The 19,203-nt window shown below is 37.1% G+C and overlaps 1 protein-coding gene across 5 annotated transcripts in view; it reads right to left on the bottom strand.

Annotated features, from left to right (window-relative positions):
• GRM1 (glutamate metabotropic receptor 1) overlaps positions 1 to 19,203 on the bottom strand; it is a 349,857-nt gene that overhangs the window by 236,174 nt on the left and 94,480 nt on the right. For all 5 annotated transcript variants that reach the window (XM_068551043.1, XM_068551042.1, XM_068551044.1 and 2 more), the window contains exon 2: positions 7,945 to 8,194. In XM_068551043.1, coding sequence (XP_068407144.1) covers positions 7,945 to 8,194 — 250 coding nt within the window. The remainder of the gene's footprint in view (positions 1 to 7,944; positions 8,195 to 19,203) is intronic.

The following is a 19,203-nucleotide window of genomic DNA, read 5'->3' on the forward strand; positions in this document are numbered from 1 at the left end:
ACTATGCATATACCCTGAGAAAACCATAATTCAAAAAGACACATGCACCCCAATGTTCATTGCAGCACTGTTTACAATAGCCAGGATATGGAAGCAACCTAAGTGTCCATCGACAGATGAATGGATAAAGAAGATGTGGCACATATATACAACGGAATATTACTCAGCCATAAAAAGAAGTGAAATTGAGTTATTTGTAGTGGGGTGGATGGACCTAGAGTCTGTCATACAGAATGAAGTAAGTCAGAAAGAGAAAAACAAATACCGTATGCTAACACATATATATGGAATCTAAAAAAAAAAAAAAAAAGGTCATGAAGAACCTAGGGGCAAGACGGGAATAAAGACACAGACCTACTAGAGAATGGACTTGAGGATATGGGGAGGGGGTGGGGTGAGATGTGACAGGGTGAGAGAGTGTCATGGACATATATACACTACCAAATGTAAAACAGATAGCTAGTGGGAAGCAGCCGCATAGCACAGGGAGATCAGCTCGGTGCTTTGTGACCACCTAGAGGGGTGGGATGGGGAGGGTGGGAGGGAGGGAGATGCAAGAGGGAAGAGAAATGGGAACATATTGTATATGTATAACTGATTCACTTTGTTGTGGGGCAGAAGCTAACACACCATTGTAAGGCAATTATACTTCAATAAAGATGTTTAAAAAAAAAATATCCTACAAATGATGTTTATTCTCCAGAGTACTCTAAACTAAATCCCTTCTCCTTCCTTAGCACACATTTCTCATGGTCTTTTTCTAACAGTGTAATCTTCCACAAAGCTCTCATTAATCTGCCTTTGGAGCAGGAGTGTTTTAAGGAAGCGATAGTCTGTCAGCAGGTTAGTAATCATTTTTCACCCTTGGGAACCTAGAGAAGGCCAGGTTGCGAATCTACAAGTCGTGACCATTATGCGTCAGAAAATGCTCATCAGCTTTGGCAGCAACTTGATTATAATCCATTTTGGGGGATGTCACACTTCACTGGAAGTCCACATTTAGTTAAAACACATAACCTTTGCAATTTTGCCTGAAGGCTGCAAACTTTAGATATTTCCCCTTTTTTTTCCAAAATGGAAAGATGGGATCTAAAACAGCTCATTTTTCATTAAAAATATAACTGTGTGGAACGTAACACAATGGTATATCATCTTATGTTTCAAGGGTATAGAGGTCACTTTTCTAAATATGTGTTTAGGTTCTGGAAGAAAAAGACAAAATGTACATTGTAAAAAACAAGAGCTTCCTTTGTTTTAAAATGAAACTGTAAGCTTCTTTCCAGATAAAGTAACTGCTTCATTTCAATCAGTTTTTTGAATATGTGCCTAAAGTTGTTCATTGTGCTTTCAACTCATAAATCATGGTGTTAGTATTTTCATGGATCAGGTTTTAGATGGGGGGGGTGCAGATTTCTCTGCAGTGACAGATAATGGAAAGTGGGTCTAGTAGGTGAGAAGATGACAGAGTTGGGAGGGAAGACAGGTAAAACAGCACACACCAATAAGAAAGGGATAGGCATTTGAAATGTAAGTACCATATACTTATAAACTGATTGACCAGGATACAGTAGAGAGAGGGGATGAGATGGAAAGTTATTGACCTAATTATCTTTATTGGATGCTTATTTCTTACAGTGGAGAAATAACATGTCATAATGCAGTAGAAGGGGCTAGGAAATACATATTTAAATATGGTATACCTAAGTATATCTATACAGAGACTCCTAAAAAAATAGAATGTAAACCTAGTAGAAGGGCTTCCCAAGATGAGGAAGGCAGGGTAAAAGCCCAGGATAATGCCAACACTAGGCATAGGACTAAAGCCAAAAAGCTCTCACTCGCCCTCAGAAAATAGTGTATCTTTAAGGGACCCAATATTGACGCTCAGCTTTGGTTTAACAGACAAGTAAGCATTTTGTGCTTAGACAAATACAACAACCTGACAGGTAAGAAAATATTAGTCCCAATTTTACAGAAAAATTCTAGAAATAGAGGCTGATTGAAGAACATCAACCTTTACCACACTAGGTAAAACTTACTGATCCTGGAAAATGAAAGGGAACTCAGGGTCACACAATGAAGCTACCTGCTCTCACTGTGACACTCCAAGCTTTCTGACATAGTTATTAAATAATTAACACATCAAAACACTTCACTTGGCATGATAAGAAAATAAAAAGTATATAAAACGTGGTTCCTATCATTGAGGAGGTTACAATTCGATATTTACATATCTGCATGATGCTATGGTATAGTAGGAAGTTTGACTCTGTCTTCACCACTTATTAATTTAGGAATTTGGGGTAATTGTTTAACTTCTTTACCTTCCAAATCAACCTTTCAGAGTTGTTGTTAGGACTGGAGATATCATATATTATTAACCTAGTACATACCAAAACTTCAATAAATCATAGCTATTATGTGTTTACACATGTAAACCATGCTTATTTTCACTTTCTTCAAATAAAAGAACAATATAGGAATTAGAACAAATCCATCAGTTAATTTTTAGAATTGTAATAGTTACTACTGAGGATTTCAGAGAAATATCACCCACTTATTCCAAATTAGCTTTTACATGGGTATAGTTCCATAGATATAGACTGTATACAAATAGAGAATGATATTGTGGAGTCTCGTGTTAAAATAAAAATATTGAGCTTGAAAAGAATGGCCCCTTTACTGAAATATCATATAAAACATTTAGCACTAAGAGAGAAATAAAAAAGGATTCATAGATGTAGAGAATAATTAGAAATGTAAAATAATTTTCTCATGAACATACCTCAGTTTATTTTTCCAAAGAATGTGGGTCTAAACAATGAAATAAATCTCAAGAAGAGAGAGCAAACTGAAAGAAAACTAAGGGTAAAGATAGTATCTCTTAAACAAAACAATCATAGCTTGACACACACAGTATAACTTAGTGAATAAGAGCATGAAATTTGAAGTCACATTGCCTAGGTTCAAATCCCAACTGTGACACTTTTTGACAAGTTCTTTACATCTCCATATATTAAAATAGAAATAATATTAGCGCCTATCTCATCATATTTTTACGATGATTAAATGAGTTTATGTATAAAAAGTGCTTAGAACAGCGCCTGGCATACAGTAAGTCCTAAATAAATGTTATCATCATCATCACCATCATAATTAAAATATAATTATAGATATGCTGCACACAATTTTGAGAAGGATCTCGAAAGAGGCAGTTTCATAGAAACAAGAAAGAATGGCTCTTCTGTGTGATGATTAACTTGACTATGGTTAATTAACTTACTTGGTGAGAATATTATTCCAGTTTGTTCAGAGTCAAAGGTTTGATTTTCATGTGGATATGCTGGCTACATTGCATGACCACAGATTAAGACACTAATTCTGAGTAGTTGTATTCAATGAATTCTCCTGGTTTTAACAAGGTGACTCGTGAAAAGTGTAAATTGATTAATCCAAATTCATGAATAACTTTAGAAAAAAATGAATCTATAAATACATTCTTTTGAACATGGTTCAGTCATATGGTCTTAATATATGATAAATTCTAGGACTGGAAAAATATTTAAAGATGATCTGGAGCCAAGTCATTAATTTTTATAGAAAAAAAAATAGACTCGGAGACAAAACGTGACTTAAGATCACATGATTACTTTGTGGCAGAGTTGAACTCTTAGCTCATGTTTTGTTTTGTTTTTCCATTACATACATTCATTAAATATAGGATATTTTTAATATCTTGGAGAACTTTCTATTTAAAAATTCTATTTCTGTCATTATAGTTTATTACTCCATTGTAAAAAACTCAGTCCCAATGACAGAATGTGTGACTTTGAAGGCCATTGCAAGGACATTGTCATAAGAAAAATGGAAAGCCATTTTCAGGTATTGAGCATGTAAGGTTAAAAGACATTACCTGACTTAAATTTTTTAAAGATCCATTTGCCTTAATGGATCAGAATGGGAGAAAATATTTGCAAATGAAGCAACTGACAAAGGATTAATCTCCAAGATTTACAAGCAGCTCATGCAGCTCAATAACAAAAAAACAAACAACCCAAGCCAAAAATGGGCAGAAGACCTAAACAGACATTTCTCCAAAGAAGATGTACAGATTGCCAACAAACACATGAAAGAATGCTCAATATCATTAATCATTAGAGAAATGCAAATCAAAACTACAATGAGATATCATCTCACACCGGTCAGAATGGCCATCATCAAAAAATCTAGAAACAATAAATGCTGGAGAGGGTGTGGAGAAAAGGGAACACTCTTGCCCTGTTGGTGGGAATGTAAATTGATACAGCCACTATGGAGAACAGTATGGAGGTTCCTTAAAAAACTAAAAATAGAACTACCATATGACCCAGCAATCCCACTACTGGGCATATACCCTGAGAAAACCATAATTCAAAAAGAGTCATGTACCAAAATGTTCATTGCAGCTCTATTTACAATAGCCAGGACATGAAAGCAACCTAAATGTCCATCATCGGATGAATGGATAAAGAAGATGTGGCACATATATACAATGGAATACTACTCAGCCATAAAAAGAAACGAAATGGAGTTACTTGTAGTGAGGTGGATGGAGTTAGAGTCTGTCATACAGAGTGAAGTAAGTCAGAAAGAGAAAAACAAATACAGTATGCTAACACATATATATGGAATCTAAGGGCAAAAAAAAAAAAGGTCATGAAGAACCTAGTGGCAAGACGGGAATAAAGACACAGACCTACTAGAGAATGGACTTGAGGATATGGGGAGGGGGAAGGGTAAGATGTGACAAAGTGAGAGGGTGGCATGGACATATATACACTACCAAACGTAAAATAGATAGCTAGTGGGAAGCAACCGCATAGCACAGGGAACCGCATAGCACAGCTAGTGGGAAGCAACCGCATAGCACAGCTCTGTGCTTTGTGACCACCTAGAGGGGTGGGATAGGGAGGGTAGGAGGGAGGGAGATGCAAGAGAGAAGAGATATGGGAACATATGTATATGTATAACTGATTCACTTTGTTATAAAGCAGAAACTAACACACCATTGTAAAGCAATTATACTCCAATAAAGATGTTAAAAAAAAAAAAAAGAATAAATGGCAGGGAAGTGCAAGGCAAGGATCAATCAGGAGGTTATTGCCATAACCCAAGTGAGAGATGATGTTGGCTTGGACTAGGATGGTAGCAGCAAGAAAGGTATTAAGCTGTCAAAGTCTTGGATATGTTTTGATTGTAGCACCAACAACATTTCCTTCTGTGTTGGATGTGAAGTGTAAGAGAAAAGAGGAGTCACAGGAGGCAAAGGAGTACAAACCTCCATTCAGGAATTTCTAATTTTTTTCTTAACTAAATGTCTCTTGCTGCAATCTACACCATGATTTACTTATCTTCACCTCTGTGAAAAGAGGTCCATCACCATCTACACAATGCCCTCTTGTGAATCTGGCAGCATCCAGAATCATACCACGTATTCTGAAAGAAATTAAACAATGGCTCCTGACCTCAAAGGATTTTATCACTTGGTAAATTAAACCTCCTTTAAATAGGAAGGAGATATATTCGACAGCATTACAAATGTAGCTAGAAGTTGCAACTTGGTGTTAAACTGGAACCCTTCTGGACACGTCTGCTGAAATTAGGGAACCAAGCTCACCAAATGTCCATTGGCATGAGGAACAGAGGAGTGCTTGGGTTAGAATTCATCCCATAGGAAGTAGGAGAATCAAGCCTCTGAAGGAAAAGCTGATACTAGGTATGTTGTAGTGTTACTACTTGTCTTTATTGCCAGCTCAGCTCCCTCTGGACTCATATCTCTCCCAGGGAAGGGAGAGAGCTGTGAAAAAAGAATGAAAAAAAGGCTGTTTTCCACAAAATCCTCTAAGATATGAGAGTAAAAGCCAATATCACTTTGATAGACCCTCATGGAATATAGCCCAGAAAGCCAGAGAAGCACTGCGTGGCATAGCTTTGACATCTCCAGGGTTCCATGCTTTATTGTCAGTGACCACTGGTACAGGGAGCAGTGTCCTCAGGAGCACAGGCGTTTGTTTGTTGTGATGATAGTGTCTCTAGGATACATCAGTAGAACCCAGAAGATATGAGGTAGAGAAAGAGAGGAGTAAAGGAAGTGATATCTCCACGGACAAGCACATGTGAGACTCAGAAATACCTGTAGGGACTCAGCTGCATTATTAGCAGGTAAGCAAGAGCCAGAGAGATAAGTTTACATTATTATTCTTGACCAGCTTTAAAATAATGATAATAGAATGAGTTCTTTACACTCCAATTACTCACTGCAGCATTTTGTATAAATATATTTCACAATTAGGCAGTCTTTATACCCCAAAGCTCACATATTTGCTACATCTGTTTGAGATTTCCAGAATCCAGGTAGCTAGCCTCTCTTTGGGGATATTAAACAGAAGGAAACCTGCAAAACAGACTTTTCTTCTTTTGAAAATGGTAAACATGAGATTTTTTTAAAAAACAAGCACCTTTCATACAAGCAGTCATTTTTACAAAATCAATTAAAAGATTGAATATCTATATGCCACCTGTCCTGATGCGTATATTAAGAACCTTATTCCATGTAACACTTCAACAATGCTGCTTACATCCTTTTTCACTCATGAAGGAAGTAACATTCCTTCTTTAAATACTCCTTCTTTAGAGATGCTTTCTTAAATGGCCTCACACAACTGCATCATGTTGAAGAAGCCAAAAAGACATTTACGGCAGTGTGCCAATTTCACCCAAATTCAATAATTTTCTTAATCTTGAATTATTCTTTGACCTTGACTTCATACTTCCTCATGCCTAGAGATCATTTCTTTGTTTCTTTATTCATTTAGCTGTATTTCTATCCTACCTTCTACTGAAAAGTTTTTGATAGGTCCTGTACCTCTAGTTCCAGATGAAAGTGAGATTAGTTTTATTAGCATTGCAGTCATTATCACAAGTGCAATGCCAGAAGGGAAAGGTCCAGGGAGGATATCCACACCACCACTGCCCTGTTTCCTAGAGAAAAGGGTCACTGGTTAAGGTGCTTCAAAAGGTGAGAAAAGATTGTACTCTAGCCAAACGAGAAGATGGAGAAGAAAAAGAGATCTGGAAGATGAGTGTGACAGAGTCATAGATCAGTGGAAGCTTTCATTCAAGTAAACTTAGGTTTACGTAGGTTCCTTGGAAAAATTGATCAGTTCCTTTATGTAGTATTAGAAGATGGTAAATCAAATCAAACGAGATACCCATTAGGTCAAAAACCCTATGAAAAATACAATGATACTGAAAATCTCCATTCCAGCACAAGTACATATGGTTTAGAAAGAACATAGACTTTGGAACCCACCACCTGCAATTCCAGAAATTACATGCTGAAAACATCACTATTAGCCACCCCATAAGTGTAAGATATTATACTATCAAGTACCAGAGTTCAGCTGCATGTCTTCACCTGCACTCAACTAGCCCTTTAAATTTCAGATCTTAATGTGTATTTCCATCTTCACTACTACCTTCCAACCACCAACACCTCATTAAGATATCTATGTTTAGGAATATGAAGAGAAAAGCATTCGTGTGGTTTTGGGAGGAGGAGGGGTGGAAGGGGGGAAGCAAATGAAAAGAATAATTCGTCAGGACAAAACATTCTAGCAAAAACTTCCCACCTTTTTCTGAAATAGTCTCATCATCTTGTCATCGACTGCTCTGCTCTTGTCTATCATGAAAATAGAAATAGCCCCACTCTCAGTGAGATCCAGAAGGAATGCACATCTCACCCACTTTGGAATCAGGAAGTCCAGTTTTGTGAGAGCAAGTATATGCGCGCCAAAGTGTATGTGTGTGTGTGTGTGTGTGTGTGTGTGTGTGTGTGTGTGTGTGTGTGTGTGTGTGTGTGTGTGTGTGTGTGAAAGAGAGGGAGAGAGAGAGATTGAGATTTACCTTCCTATGAGGGAGAACTCGCCCATGACTCCCAGGCGCCGCATGGCACTCAGGAGGCCTCTGACGGTCATGCCTTCGCAGAAGCAAACCACCACTCTGGCCTTGGGAAGCCGCTCTCGGAGCTTGCGCAGGAGTCGGTCAAAGCTCTTCTCCCCAGCATTGCTGTAGATTTTGTCTGAATGGGCGATGCAGAGGCCTTCCTGGGCAGCCAGCTCTTTGAAAGCATCCATTCCGCTCTCCCCGTAATTCCCTGTCCAGAAACAATCAGCAGATGTTCAAGACAACCTGGCAGCAGCAGCAGTAACAAGCTAGGAAAAGGACTCATTAGTCACAGGGAATGAAGAGGACAGACTTGCCAAATAATTTGTATATATAACAGGGACTGAAGGAAGATCTGGATGGACTAAAGAGAATAATCAAATGTAATCAAACTATCAACTCTGTGAAAATAATGGAAAACTATATAACTAGGGTGTCCACAGTGAAACAGGTTTTGAGAAATGAGGGACGGCTGCCCTGTTTTACAACCATGATTACTAGTGGTTGTTCCAGATTTTAGCAACGTGGGAGAAGTCAGAACATTGGGGTAGGAGGTCAACCAGCACAATGAGACATGTTCATTTGAGGGTTTGCTTCAGCTGGCTGCCAGGTTAAGAGCAGACACTCATGGTGATAGCAAGTCCTGCAACATTTCCGTGAAGAGTGAGTAAGCAAAGCAAATGGAGCACCTGGCCAGGCCAGAATACGCAGACAAAAACAAGCTATAAATCTCAGTATCTATAAAAGTTTTAAATCTCAATATCTATAAAAGTTTCACGGACTTTGTTATGAAACTTATAAGATTTTCCTGTATTTTTGAAACAAGAAAAGAGTTCTCGTTTCCTGTTTCGTAAGATTAAATTACCAAATTAATGTTTTTGCCTCTTCAGTTAACCTTCAGTGGCTTAATACAGTCCAGTGAAGCCCGAATGGAAGATTTAACACATGACAAAATCCTCAGCTCCATGGACTGGTCACACATCATGGCTCAGACAAGAGGCACTGACCGATTATAAGGGGGAAGACTGCCGCTGGTAAGTGAATGCCTCATCTGCCTGCAGAAGAGGGCACGAGGAAGGAAATCAGATGCTGCTTACAATAATAAATGCAGGTTCAGGAATCTACAAGGTACAAAGACATCACCAGCCAACTCTTTCAAAAAAAGGCACTGAAAAGGCATCATAAGATGGTGTTACAAGGGGAACAACTTTATTGCTCAGGTGCCACCTTTGGACTACAATCACAGAAGATTTTACTCTTTTATCAAAATACATGCAGACTAAAGGAGCAAAAATATTCTATGCATTTGAATAAGAAAATCCTTGTGTTTTAAATCTAGTAAAGGCCTTAGACATACTCTGTGCAAACCCTTCAGGTTACAGCAAGGAAACTGGGCCAAGTGAAGTGGCTCACCGGTAGGCATGAAGCTTGTTTGTGTTAGAACTGGAACAGTCTACCTGATTCCTAAGTTACTGTTTGTTTCTCTTAACAGCAACAAGCAACTAAACACGTATGTTTTCATAATTTTTTTTGAAAATGTCAGCATAGGTCAATTGGTTCTATGAAATACTTGTTTCAATTACTTTATTCTTATTTTCTTGTTTGGATAGCAATTCTTCATTATACAAGTTGATTGAGAGCTGAGTATGATGTGGTAGACCATGTTTAAACTGCTCATTTCTCTTATGAAGCCTACGAGACTCCAAACTAGCATACATATTTCTACAAAAGTAACTCTAATATAAGAATGACTTGTACTTTTATAAATCTTTATATTTTAAACATTGCATTCATAAATTTTATCTTATTTGTACTCATTATGTTGATGATAGTACTACATACAAATACTATACAAAAAAGGAAGAAAATCACCTCTAGGAAGCTTAAAATCATGTTACTTTCATTTAGTAGCAATGACGTGACTAACTCAAATGTAAATATCTAATAGAGATGCTATGGGTTAGGAATCAGGAAGAGCTGCCTAAAGAAAGTACTTGTGGTATGGAAGGTGTGGAGAAAAAGGAATCCTTGTATATTGTTGGCAGGAATGTAAATTGGTACAGCCATTATGGGAAACAATATGAAGTTCTCCAAAATTTTAAAATGGAACTATCATATGATTCAGTAATCCCTCTACTAGGTGTATATCCAAAGGAAATGTAATCAGTATCTTAAATAGCCAAGATACGGAAATAACCTAAATGTCCATTGATGCGTGAATGGATAAAGAAAATGTAATAAATGTTATATTCCATATATATATTATATACATACATATATATATATATAACATATATATGGAATGGAATATTATCCATAGAATATTAGCCATAAAATATGGAATATTAGCCATAAAATGGAATATTTGTTGTAAAAATGAAGGTAAGGCCACCATTTGCAATAACATGGGTAAACCTGGAGGACATTATGCTAAGTGAAATAAGTCAGACATAGAAAAACAAATACTGTATGATATCTGTTATATGTGAAATCTAAAAAAAGTCAAGCTCATAGAGCCAGAGAGTAGAACAGCGGTTACTAGAAGTGGGGGAATGGAGAAACTGGGGAGATGTTGGTCAAAGAATGCAAAATCTCAGTTATAAGATGGGTAAGTTCTGGGGATCTAATGTACAGTATGGTGACTATACAGGTAATTATATATATAATATATATATCATATATAATAATCTACAGCTAATAATATATATTGTATATTTGAAATTTGCTGAGAGTAGATCTTAAATGTTCTCAGAAAAACAACAAAAGAGGTAACTATGAGGTAATGGATGTGTAAATTAACTTGACTGTGGTAATCATTTCACAATGTGTATATATATATATATATATATATATATATATATATATATATATATATAAAACTACCACATTGCACACCTTAAACATACACTATTTTGTTTGTCAATTATACCTCAAAAATCTGGGAAAAAAAGAAAGTGCTTTTATTCTGGATCTTAAAATATAAACAGATTTTCCACAGATAGAAAGAAAACTAGAGGACATGTATTCTTTGCCTGACTCCTTGGTCATGATCAAGCGATGCCAGACTTAAAATAAAACACTCAGCACAGAACCTACCCTCTGTCTCCCCTCTCCTTTCCATCTGACCACCCAGACCTCCTCTTGCCTTTCCTGGTAGTGAGGAATTTATTTAGATACTTCTCTGTGTAACCCTGGAAGGAGTTCTAAATATATAAAGAACTGACATAATAAAACTCTTAAAAGTACCACGTAAATGTTAACACTCAGGTCTGGTAGCGAGCTGCATATTTTTATTCAATTATCAAATAGATTATCGAGCTCTCAACTTGGAAAAAATCCCTAGGCTCTGCTCTTTAAAGAGTTGCCCAGAATTATCGGACATTGACTTTGCCTTCAATTTGATGAATATTTGCTGTCTCTGGTACTGTGCTAAATACCTAAGCACTTCATTTTTTCATTACAACTCCATATAGAAGTTATAAGTCTCTGATGGGGATGTGGAAGCTCTAAGAGGTTATGTAACTTGCCTAAGATCAAACAGTGATGAATATAGGATTCAACATCTAACTCAGAAGTTCCTGTTCATAACCACCATTTTATACTGCCTCCTACATGGACTTATAATACACCTATGAAGGCATGACACAAGCACACAAAATACAGCAACAATACTAAGCTGTATATGCTCCATGGGAAATGAAAAATACCATAATACTAAATTTCAGAATGAGAGAGCAGGGATGATCAGAGAATACCTCTTGGGAAAAGTAGGAATGAAAATGAGTTCTTGAAGAATGTAAGCAAGGGATTGGCTTTCAGGGTAAATGGAAGTGAATGAGAATCCATAAAAGGTATTTTTAGAGGCAATGACTAGAGAAGTTCCACTGGAGCAGAAGGTTCATGGTTTGTAGAATGCCACTCTGTATAGCACATCTCTAGTGAAGTATCCGGCATACCACTACAGGATTGCAACATGGAAACGTGCTATATGTTGCTGTGTTGTAACAGATTTTGTAACAGACTTTATCACTGTTATGATGTTGCCTAAAACCTAGAGAGCAAGAGAGAGAGATGGAAGAGTGGCATCTGACAAAGCCCATAAAATATAAAATTGAAATATATTGAAACATATGAGAAAAAGATTTACGGAGAGTAAATCAAGATATTCTATAAAACAAGCTTTTAAACAGAACTTACGGGGAGATTAACGAGAGAAAACATGGGGTTTACAAAGAAATCCCTATAGTTTGAATAATAAAAGTATTTAAACATAATAGAAGTGGACATTGTACAAGGGCAAAGTTAATAAATGTACTGAAAATAGGAGTAAAAATTAGAACTATCTCAAGAGAGAAAAGAAAATGGCTAAAACTCAATTTTCTAAACTACATATGATTTTTTGAAGAAGTTAGATATGATTATTATCAGACCATATTAACAGATATTCATTCATAAAAGATTGATTTGTAGTGATTTGGTGGTAAGTTACACTGAGCAAACAAGCTATGAAATAAAATTGTCTTGCATTTCATAATCACCTGTATGAACTGTCATCATAGCAAAAAGGAGGCACTTAAGGCTAGTCTTTATATTGATTGCTTTTTCTTCTACTCTTAAAATATTGAAGATATATTTAAGAAACAATCTGAACTCCATTTGGTGGCTAAAATAACACTTCAGCCATTATGCTGAATGAAGTCCAAATCCCGTTATTGCATCTTCATAAATTATCTTGGTAAAACAACAGCATTCAACATATCTCATCCCTACGTATGTACACCTCAGTTATATGAGGGGAAACATTTATACAGGGAAAATAGGTAGATATTTCTTCACTTTCCTTAAAGAAGGAACAGTATTACTTTCAAAGATTCACTAGTCTTATGCTCTAGACTCCCTTAATCTCTGCCTTATTTCATGCTTATATCCCTTTATTGGTATTCTTTGGTAGTCTTAGGCTCCCTGGATGATGATATACCCCTTGCATTATGGGCCAGTCCCTATCTGAGGTCCTGAAAACTGATCATTCTGCCTCCTGGGACATCTTGGACAAATAAGATAATATCCCATTTTTGAAAGAACTATGGTTGATGGAAATTGATTTCACAGCACCTTCTGGAAACCTACCGCCAATATTCAACAATCATCACTATCAGGAAATTCTTCTTTTTGATCTAAATCCTGTACAACAAAATATAAATCCATATCCCCTTCACTCTCAGTGGGGGCAGGTATCAGTTCCTTTGAATTCTTTCTTTCTTTTTTTTTAAAAAGTCTTTCTGGAAGCCACAGTTCAGCTTTCTCTCCTCCCAGGGAAACAACCCCTATTATTTTAACCTTTCCTGGCAACCTTTTAATTTGTTTGGTTCTCCCACTTAATACGTAGAAAGTGTTATGTTTCCCTGCTTCCATCCACACACCTGCAGTCAGCATTATGGGTCTGGTCAGTCAGAGGTGAATGAGTCATCACCTGCCTTAGAAGCACATAAGGGATTTTATATGCAAGGTCAGGGAAGGAACTGCTTGACACAAGGCGATCAGAGAAAACAGAAGAGAATACTTTTTATCAGAAATTTCACAACCCCACCTTTAATTACCCCAGTTTGGGCAGGTAGAGTTATAGCATCCAAGTGGAAGAAGGAGATTTACCAAAAGGTGACTGTCATCTCTATGCAATAGGACTGATTAATCTTTGTCCTTTTGCCCCATCATGTTTTCAGGTATGCCTTACAGCTGAGTAAATAAGAGGACGAGCCTTGGAGGAAGATCAACCTGGTTTGAATCCTGGGTCCTAGATGAGGAGATAGCCTTAAAGTATTTTCTTTAGGTTTTGTGCAAATGGGGGTCATAACATACATCTCAAAGACTTGTCATGATTATTGAATTATATGTGTTCATGAATGTAAAGTTCCTGGAACACAGAAAAATTCAGGGGATGGTGCCTACTTTTATTCTCCATGTTTCTGTAAAGTTGTAGAATCTAAAATTGGACATAAGGCTTTATCATTGACTCAAGAGCTTTAAATTCCTTTATTTCTGTGTTCCTATTTATAAAACCCAAGCTTGTGACTGTTTCTTTAACTGAAGTGTTCAGCTCTCCATTCATGGTCACCTTGTTCCCAAGCTGTTCCTAGATCACTTTTTCTGTCATACTTGCCCAAAGCAATTCCTTCTCCATTTTATTTTTGGACTATTGGTGTTTACACAATGCATTCAAAAGTCTGTGTTTGTCTATATTGAGTCTCTGTCACTCAGTCTTCTTTAAGTTTCAGCCACTGTATCTATTTTAGAGCTTTATGCAATAACCCAGTTTGTTGCTTCTCTAACTCAAGTTCTTTATGATATGGAGAAAGAAGTTAAGAGAAGGCAAAATGTAAGTGGTATAAAAATACAAAAGGACATCATCCTTCTTGCAGAAAAGTGGCATTTTTCCATTTCCGTTTTCACATGGAGAAGACAGGTTCACAGAAGCAGCCCCTATCATACCTGTCCACTATCCCTGCCTATGTGATATTGAATATACAATCACAACTGGGAAAATTGTATCTAGTAACAAGTTGAGAAAAAGTAACCCCAACACACACACACACACACACACACACTAGTATTCTTTTTAGATAATACCTAGTGTTGGCAAGAGTTCATGGAAATGAGCACTCATATACTGCTAATGGTAATATAAACTGTTCCACCTTTTTGGTGGAAAATTTGTAGTAACAATGTTTTAAATTACATTCATATTTTTTAACTCAGAAATTTAGTTTTCAGAAAATACTTTCATTGTCCATCAAGTTCCAGTTACAAGGATCTCCATCACAGCACACAACTGGAAAATACAACAGAAACCAAAAAAAAAAAAAAAAAAAAACAAAACAAACAAGAAAAAAACTATTTTCTACAATAGGAGATGTTGATGTTTAAATAATTATTATGTAATGGTATAAAGAATATATGCAACCGTTTTCTAGGGTGATATAAAGTTGTACTCAATGTAAAAGGAAAGCCATATTGTTAAGTACAAAAAGTTTAAAAGAGTGTGTAAAATATAAAGCCAATTTTTAATATATGTGTATATATATAAAGTTTGAAGAATATGCAAGAAAATATTAACAGTTTTTTCAGAATTATATATAATTATGTTTTTATATTTTATTATCTTTGTTTTCTAATTTATCCAAATAATCATGTATTATTTTGTTAATAAAAATGGTTGAAATAAAAATACATAGGGTACAGTTTTTATCTGACTATCATGCCAAGCATAGCTATTATGGTGTATTCAGGAAACTTTGCCAGAAGGGAAATGAACCTCTCACAAGAACAATGTAACAATTTTTCTGACGATCTTACTCTCTAGTGTGCGTTTTTCATGGGTAGAGATTAACTGCTTGTAGCGGCGTGGTGTACTTACTGAAAAATAAAGTTGGTGTGTAGGATCGGCGGTTTTGTTCATGTCGTGAGTAAAGCAATTTTTAAAAATTTGTTAGTGTTGAGGTTTTTTTTTTTTGAACGGAAAAAGCTTAGAAATTCTTTTCTCCGTAGTGGTTGTGTGGTGGTAATTCTTAAGCATATATTAAGTTTTACGATAATAAATGCTGGTTAATGTTACAAAAAAAAAAAAAAAGAAATAAGAAATACCAATGTTATAGTCACTTAGCGGGGCATGCAGGATCTTAGTTTCCTGACCAGAGACTGAACCTGTGACCCCTGCAGTGGAAGCGTGGAGTCTTAACCACTGGACCACCAGGGAATTCCCTACAGTCACTGCTCTTAAACAAAGTTGACCATAAACCGTGTGCCATTTCCTGTGATACCTACCCACTTGGATTGAGAGAGTCTGTTTAATATATACCGATTTCCTGTTTGAAATTCCAAAATCTGATATGAGTACCCTTAATTTATTAAAGAAGTAGTTAGTCTCCACTTTTTTTTTTCTTTAAGAGTCAGTGAGATTTGAACAGCAATAAGACCAGTATGATATACCAAGGTAATAAATGCTGTTTATGACTTCTTTAAAAAAAAAAAAAAAGTCAATGAGATTTAGTCTGGGAGATGTAAATTTCAATTCTACTGAGTTTCTGCCCTAAGAAAAGATATAAAAGGCTCAGAACACACTCTCTGATGTAAATTCCCTACAAGCTCTGGGCTGCAGGCCTGGTCATCTCTTCTCCACGATTAGGAAGCACTTCAGGTTGAGGCCAGGATGGGTGGCCCACTGAAGTCTCTCCCTTTGAGTAAAGGGTTAGAAGCAGTGTGAAAGATGTCTAAGTATCATTTGGGCATTATTTCTAATAGGGAATAAAGGTGAATAAAATCTGTTTAACCAGTTTCTGTGTCTTGGTGTCCTGAATATTCTGTCTCATTGAAGGTAAAAGAAATCAAAATATAACTTGGTCGAGGGAGGGTAAGCAACACTAATGTTACAGATCCTAAAGCAGTGGTATAATGTGAAAATTTATAGTGATCTTATTGTTTTACAATTATCTTTGTTTAACTTCACTACAACCTTGTTGCCTCATTTTGCCATAATTTTATCCATTTATAAAGAAAACTGAGGCCTGAGAAAATAGTAATTTGCCCAAAAATTGTCAGAGTCAGAATTTGAACTCAGATGTGTCTAACCCTGAAGCCTATAGCCCTTAATTACTTACCTACAACATCCTTTATGTTTCATACTCTAGCAGTTTTCTATGCATTATCCATTCCCTCATCCTTCCTTAATAAAAAAATACCCCTTTTTGTTTAGGGTGACTGTGCCTAGTCAAAAGTACCTACTCTCCCAGATTCTCTTGCAGCTAGAGATGTAGAAGTGACCCAATTCCAAACAATGAGATTTAAGCAGAAGTTGCCAGGTGAAGCTTCTGGGAAATTTTTGAGACGGTCAGATGCCAGGCATGCTTCTTAGGCCTTTTGTCCCTTCTTTCTTTACACCAGTACGTGGACCCAGGCCTAGATGTGCAGCAGCCATGTTGTCACAATGAGGGGTCAACTATGAGGATGAAGCCTTCACACGAAGGCTGGGGGAGCAGAAAACATAACAGCCCAGCTACCCAGTAGCATCACTACACTTCGTTCTAGCCCTGCACTGGCCGCCCCTGGATGTCTTCTTGAATGAGAAAGGTGAAACCCAGTCTGCAAAGCCACAATTAGAATGGTGTTCTGCTACTTGCAGATGAACACATTCTTGATCCTCTATATGATATTTCACTATAAGAATTCCAGGATGAGAGCAAAAAGTCTTGCCTATCTCTAACCAGCTGTGACCTTGAGTTGTTTGTCATTGTCATTGTCTTCTTTGCCTCATGTTCAAAGTATGGGGTTCATACTAGATCTTTAAGCTTCCTTACAACATAAGCATTTGGTGATTCTAGAACGATATGAATCAGCACTCTTTCATAATCTAGAGCTTCATGTCAAAACATGTTCCATATTCTCAGTACCCAGAGTAAGCACCTGCTTAGCAAAATTTTTTTCAACAGCTTTTTCCTTCCCCAGTCTGATTCTTTTACAAGTACATTACTGTAGGGGAGGAGAAAGCATTTGTTGAATAACCATTTAAAATGTATCTTGCCTGTAGGTTTATTTTTTGCCAGTACTCACTTTTAGGTATACAGTCACTAAAAAGCAGGGAACAAGACACAGCCCTGCAAAAACAACCATCATATTAGAAAACAAGGCTGCTTACAGAACAAGCTCATTAGGTGAACCCGAAGTAATAGAGAGACATACTGTCCAGCATCAGTGGACTGACATTCAGCAGGAGCCAGCTGTTCCCTTACCCCTCCATGTAGCTACTTTTAGCCACCTTTTGCTCAGTGGAATTAACCCAACCCTGTTACTATGCCCTTGGTCTCCTCCTATTTAACCCCACTTTTGTATCTTTACATCATCAGTAAAATTTTCCATTGAACCAGGTCAAAATAGGTTTTACCTTGGGTCAAAAGGAAATTAGCCTATGAAGGAAAAATTGTCTTTAATTCAAAGGACATGAGAGCCTCGTGCAGAAAATGTAGTGAATTAAAAGTCCCTTGGATCTGTGCCTATGAAACCTAACCAGTTCTGCCTCGGTCTAACTATGACCGTGTGCAAATACCTGGACTGCCCTGGGTTCCAGTTTCTTTATCTATAAAGTGAAGGGGTGGCACTGGATAATATCTGAGGGCTCTTATTATCAGGCTGTAAGGCTAGCCCCGGTTTTCTGTACCATGGTGGGAAAGGCTCATTCCATACCACTTTGCATTCTAGCGCCTTAGTTTGACCTGTGTTTCACCTGGACTGAGGATACGAGGACTTTTCCAGTGGCTTTGCCAATGCTCTTGAAGTAATATCATTTGTTTATAGGAGAGGTAGCATTGCAGAATGGTAAAAAGCAGGTACTCTGGAACCAGAGGGCCCTGGGCTCAAATTCTGACTCTCCCACGTATTAGCCACGGGACTTTTGTTAAGTCAGTTAACCTCACTGTGCTTTGGTTCATCTGTACAATAAAAATAGTAATGGAAAGCACCTCTTAGAGTTGTTGTAAGAATTAAATGATTTAAAAAATATAAATATTAGCATATGAGAGTTTGTTATTTATTTAGCTAACATTTCTTGAGCTCTGTGTGCTAGGCACCAGAAGAAGCCATTTACAACCAGTATATCCTTTTGTCCTCAGAAACCCACAACAGGGCATTTCCACATGATAAAACTGAGGTTTGGAAAGTTTGCTTATGTTCCCGCACACAGTAAATGAGAGAGAAGGAAACTCAGGCCTGGCAATTAGAGTCCAGAGCCCATAGTCCTATTTGACATGCTGTAGGGGCACCAGATGTGTGAATATGAGCCTGTAGGGATGAGTCAGCTGGTCAGGGAAACTTCAAGGAAGGGTGACAGGCTGCGTCTATGTGTGATGGTGAGCAAGGTAGTATCATTGACAGGCCAACTAAGAACATAACCAAGTAAGTGTCACTGGGCATTTTATCTGCTCTTCAGGCCAGGATGTTTGGCATAAGGCTTACATACAATGCTATTAAAAGTGTAAGCAAAGCACTTGGGCCACTCTAGCTCAGGATTCCTCCTACACTGATACCTGAAATTCTACCATTTGTAACACGTGACTTCTCTTTCTCCTAAAAAGAAAAATCCTCCTGGGAAAGATAACCCATTAAAACCCTGACACCCTAATTTGATTTGGTTTAGCAGATCTTTCTGAAAGCAGTGGGCAACTGGAGGGATCAAGA

Source organism: Eschrichtius robustus, chromosome 9, assembly GCF_028021215.1.
Source record: "Eschrichtius robustus isolate mEscRob2 chromosome 9, mEscRob2.pri, whole genome shotgun sequence".
NCBI lineage: Eukaryota > Metazoa > Chordata > Mammalia > Artiodactyla > Eschrichtiidae > Eschrichtius > Eschrichtius robustus.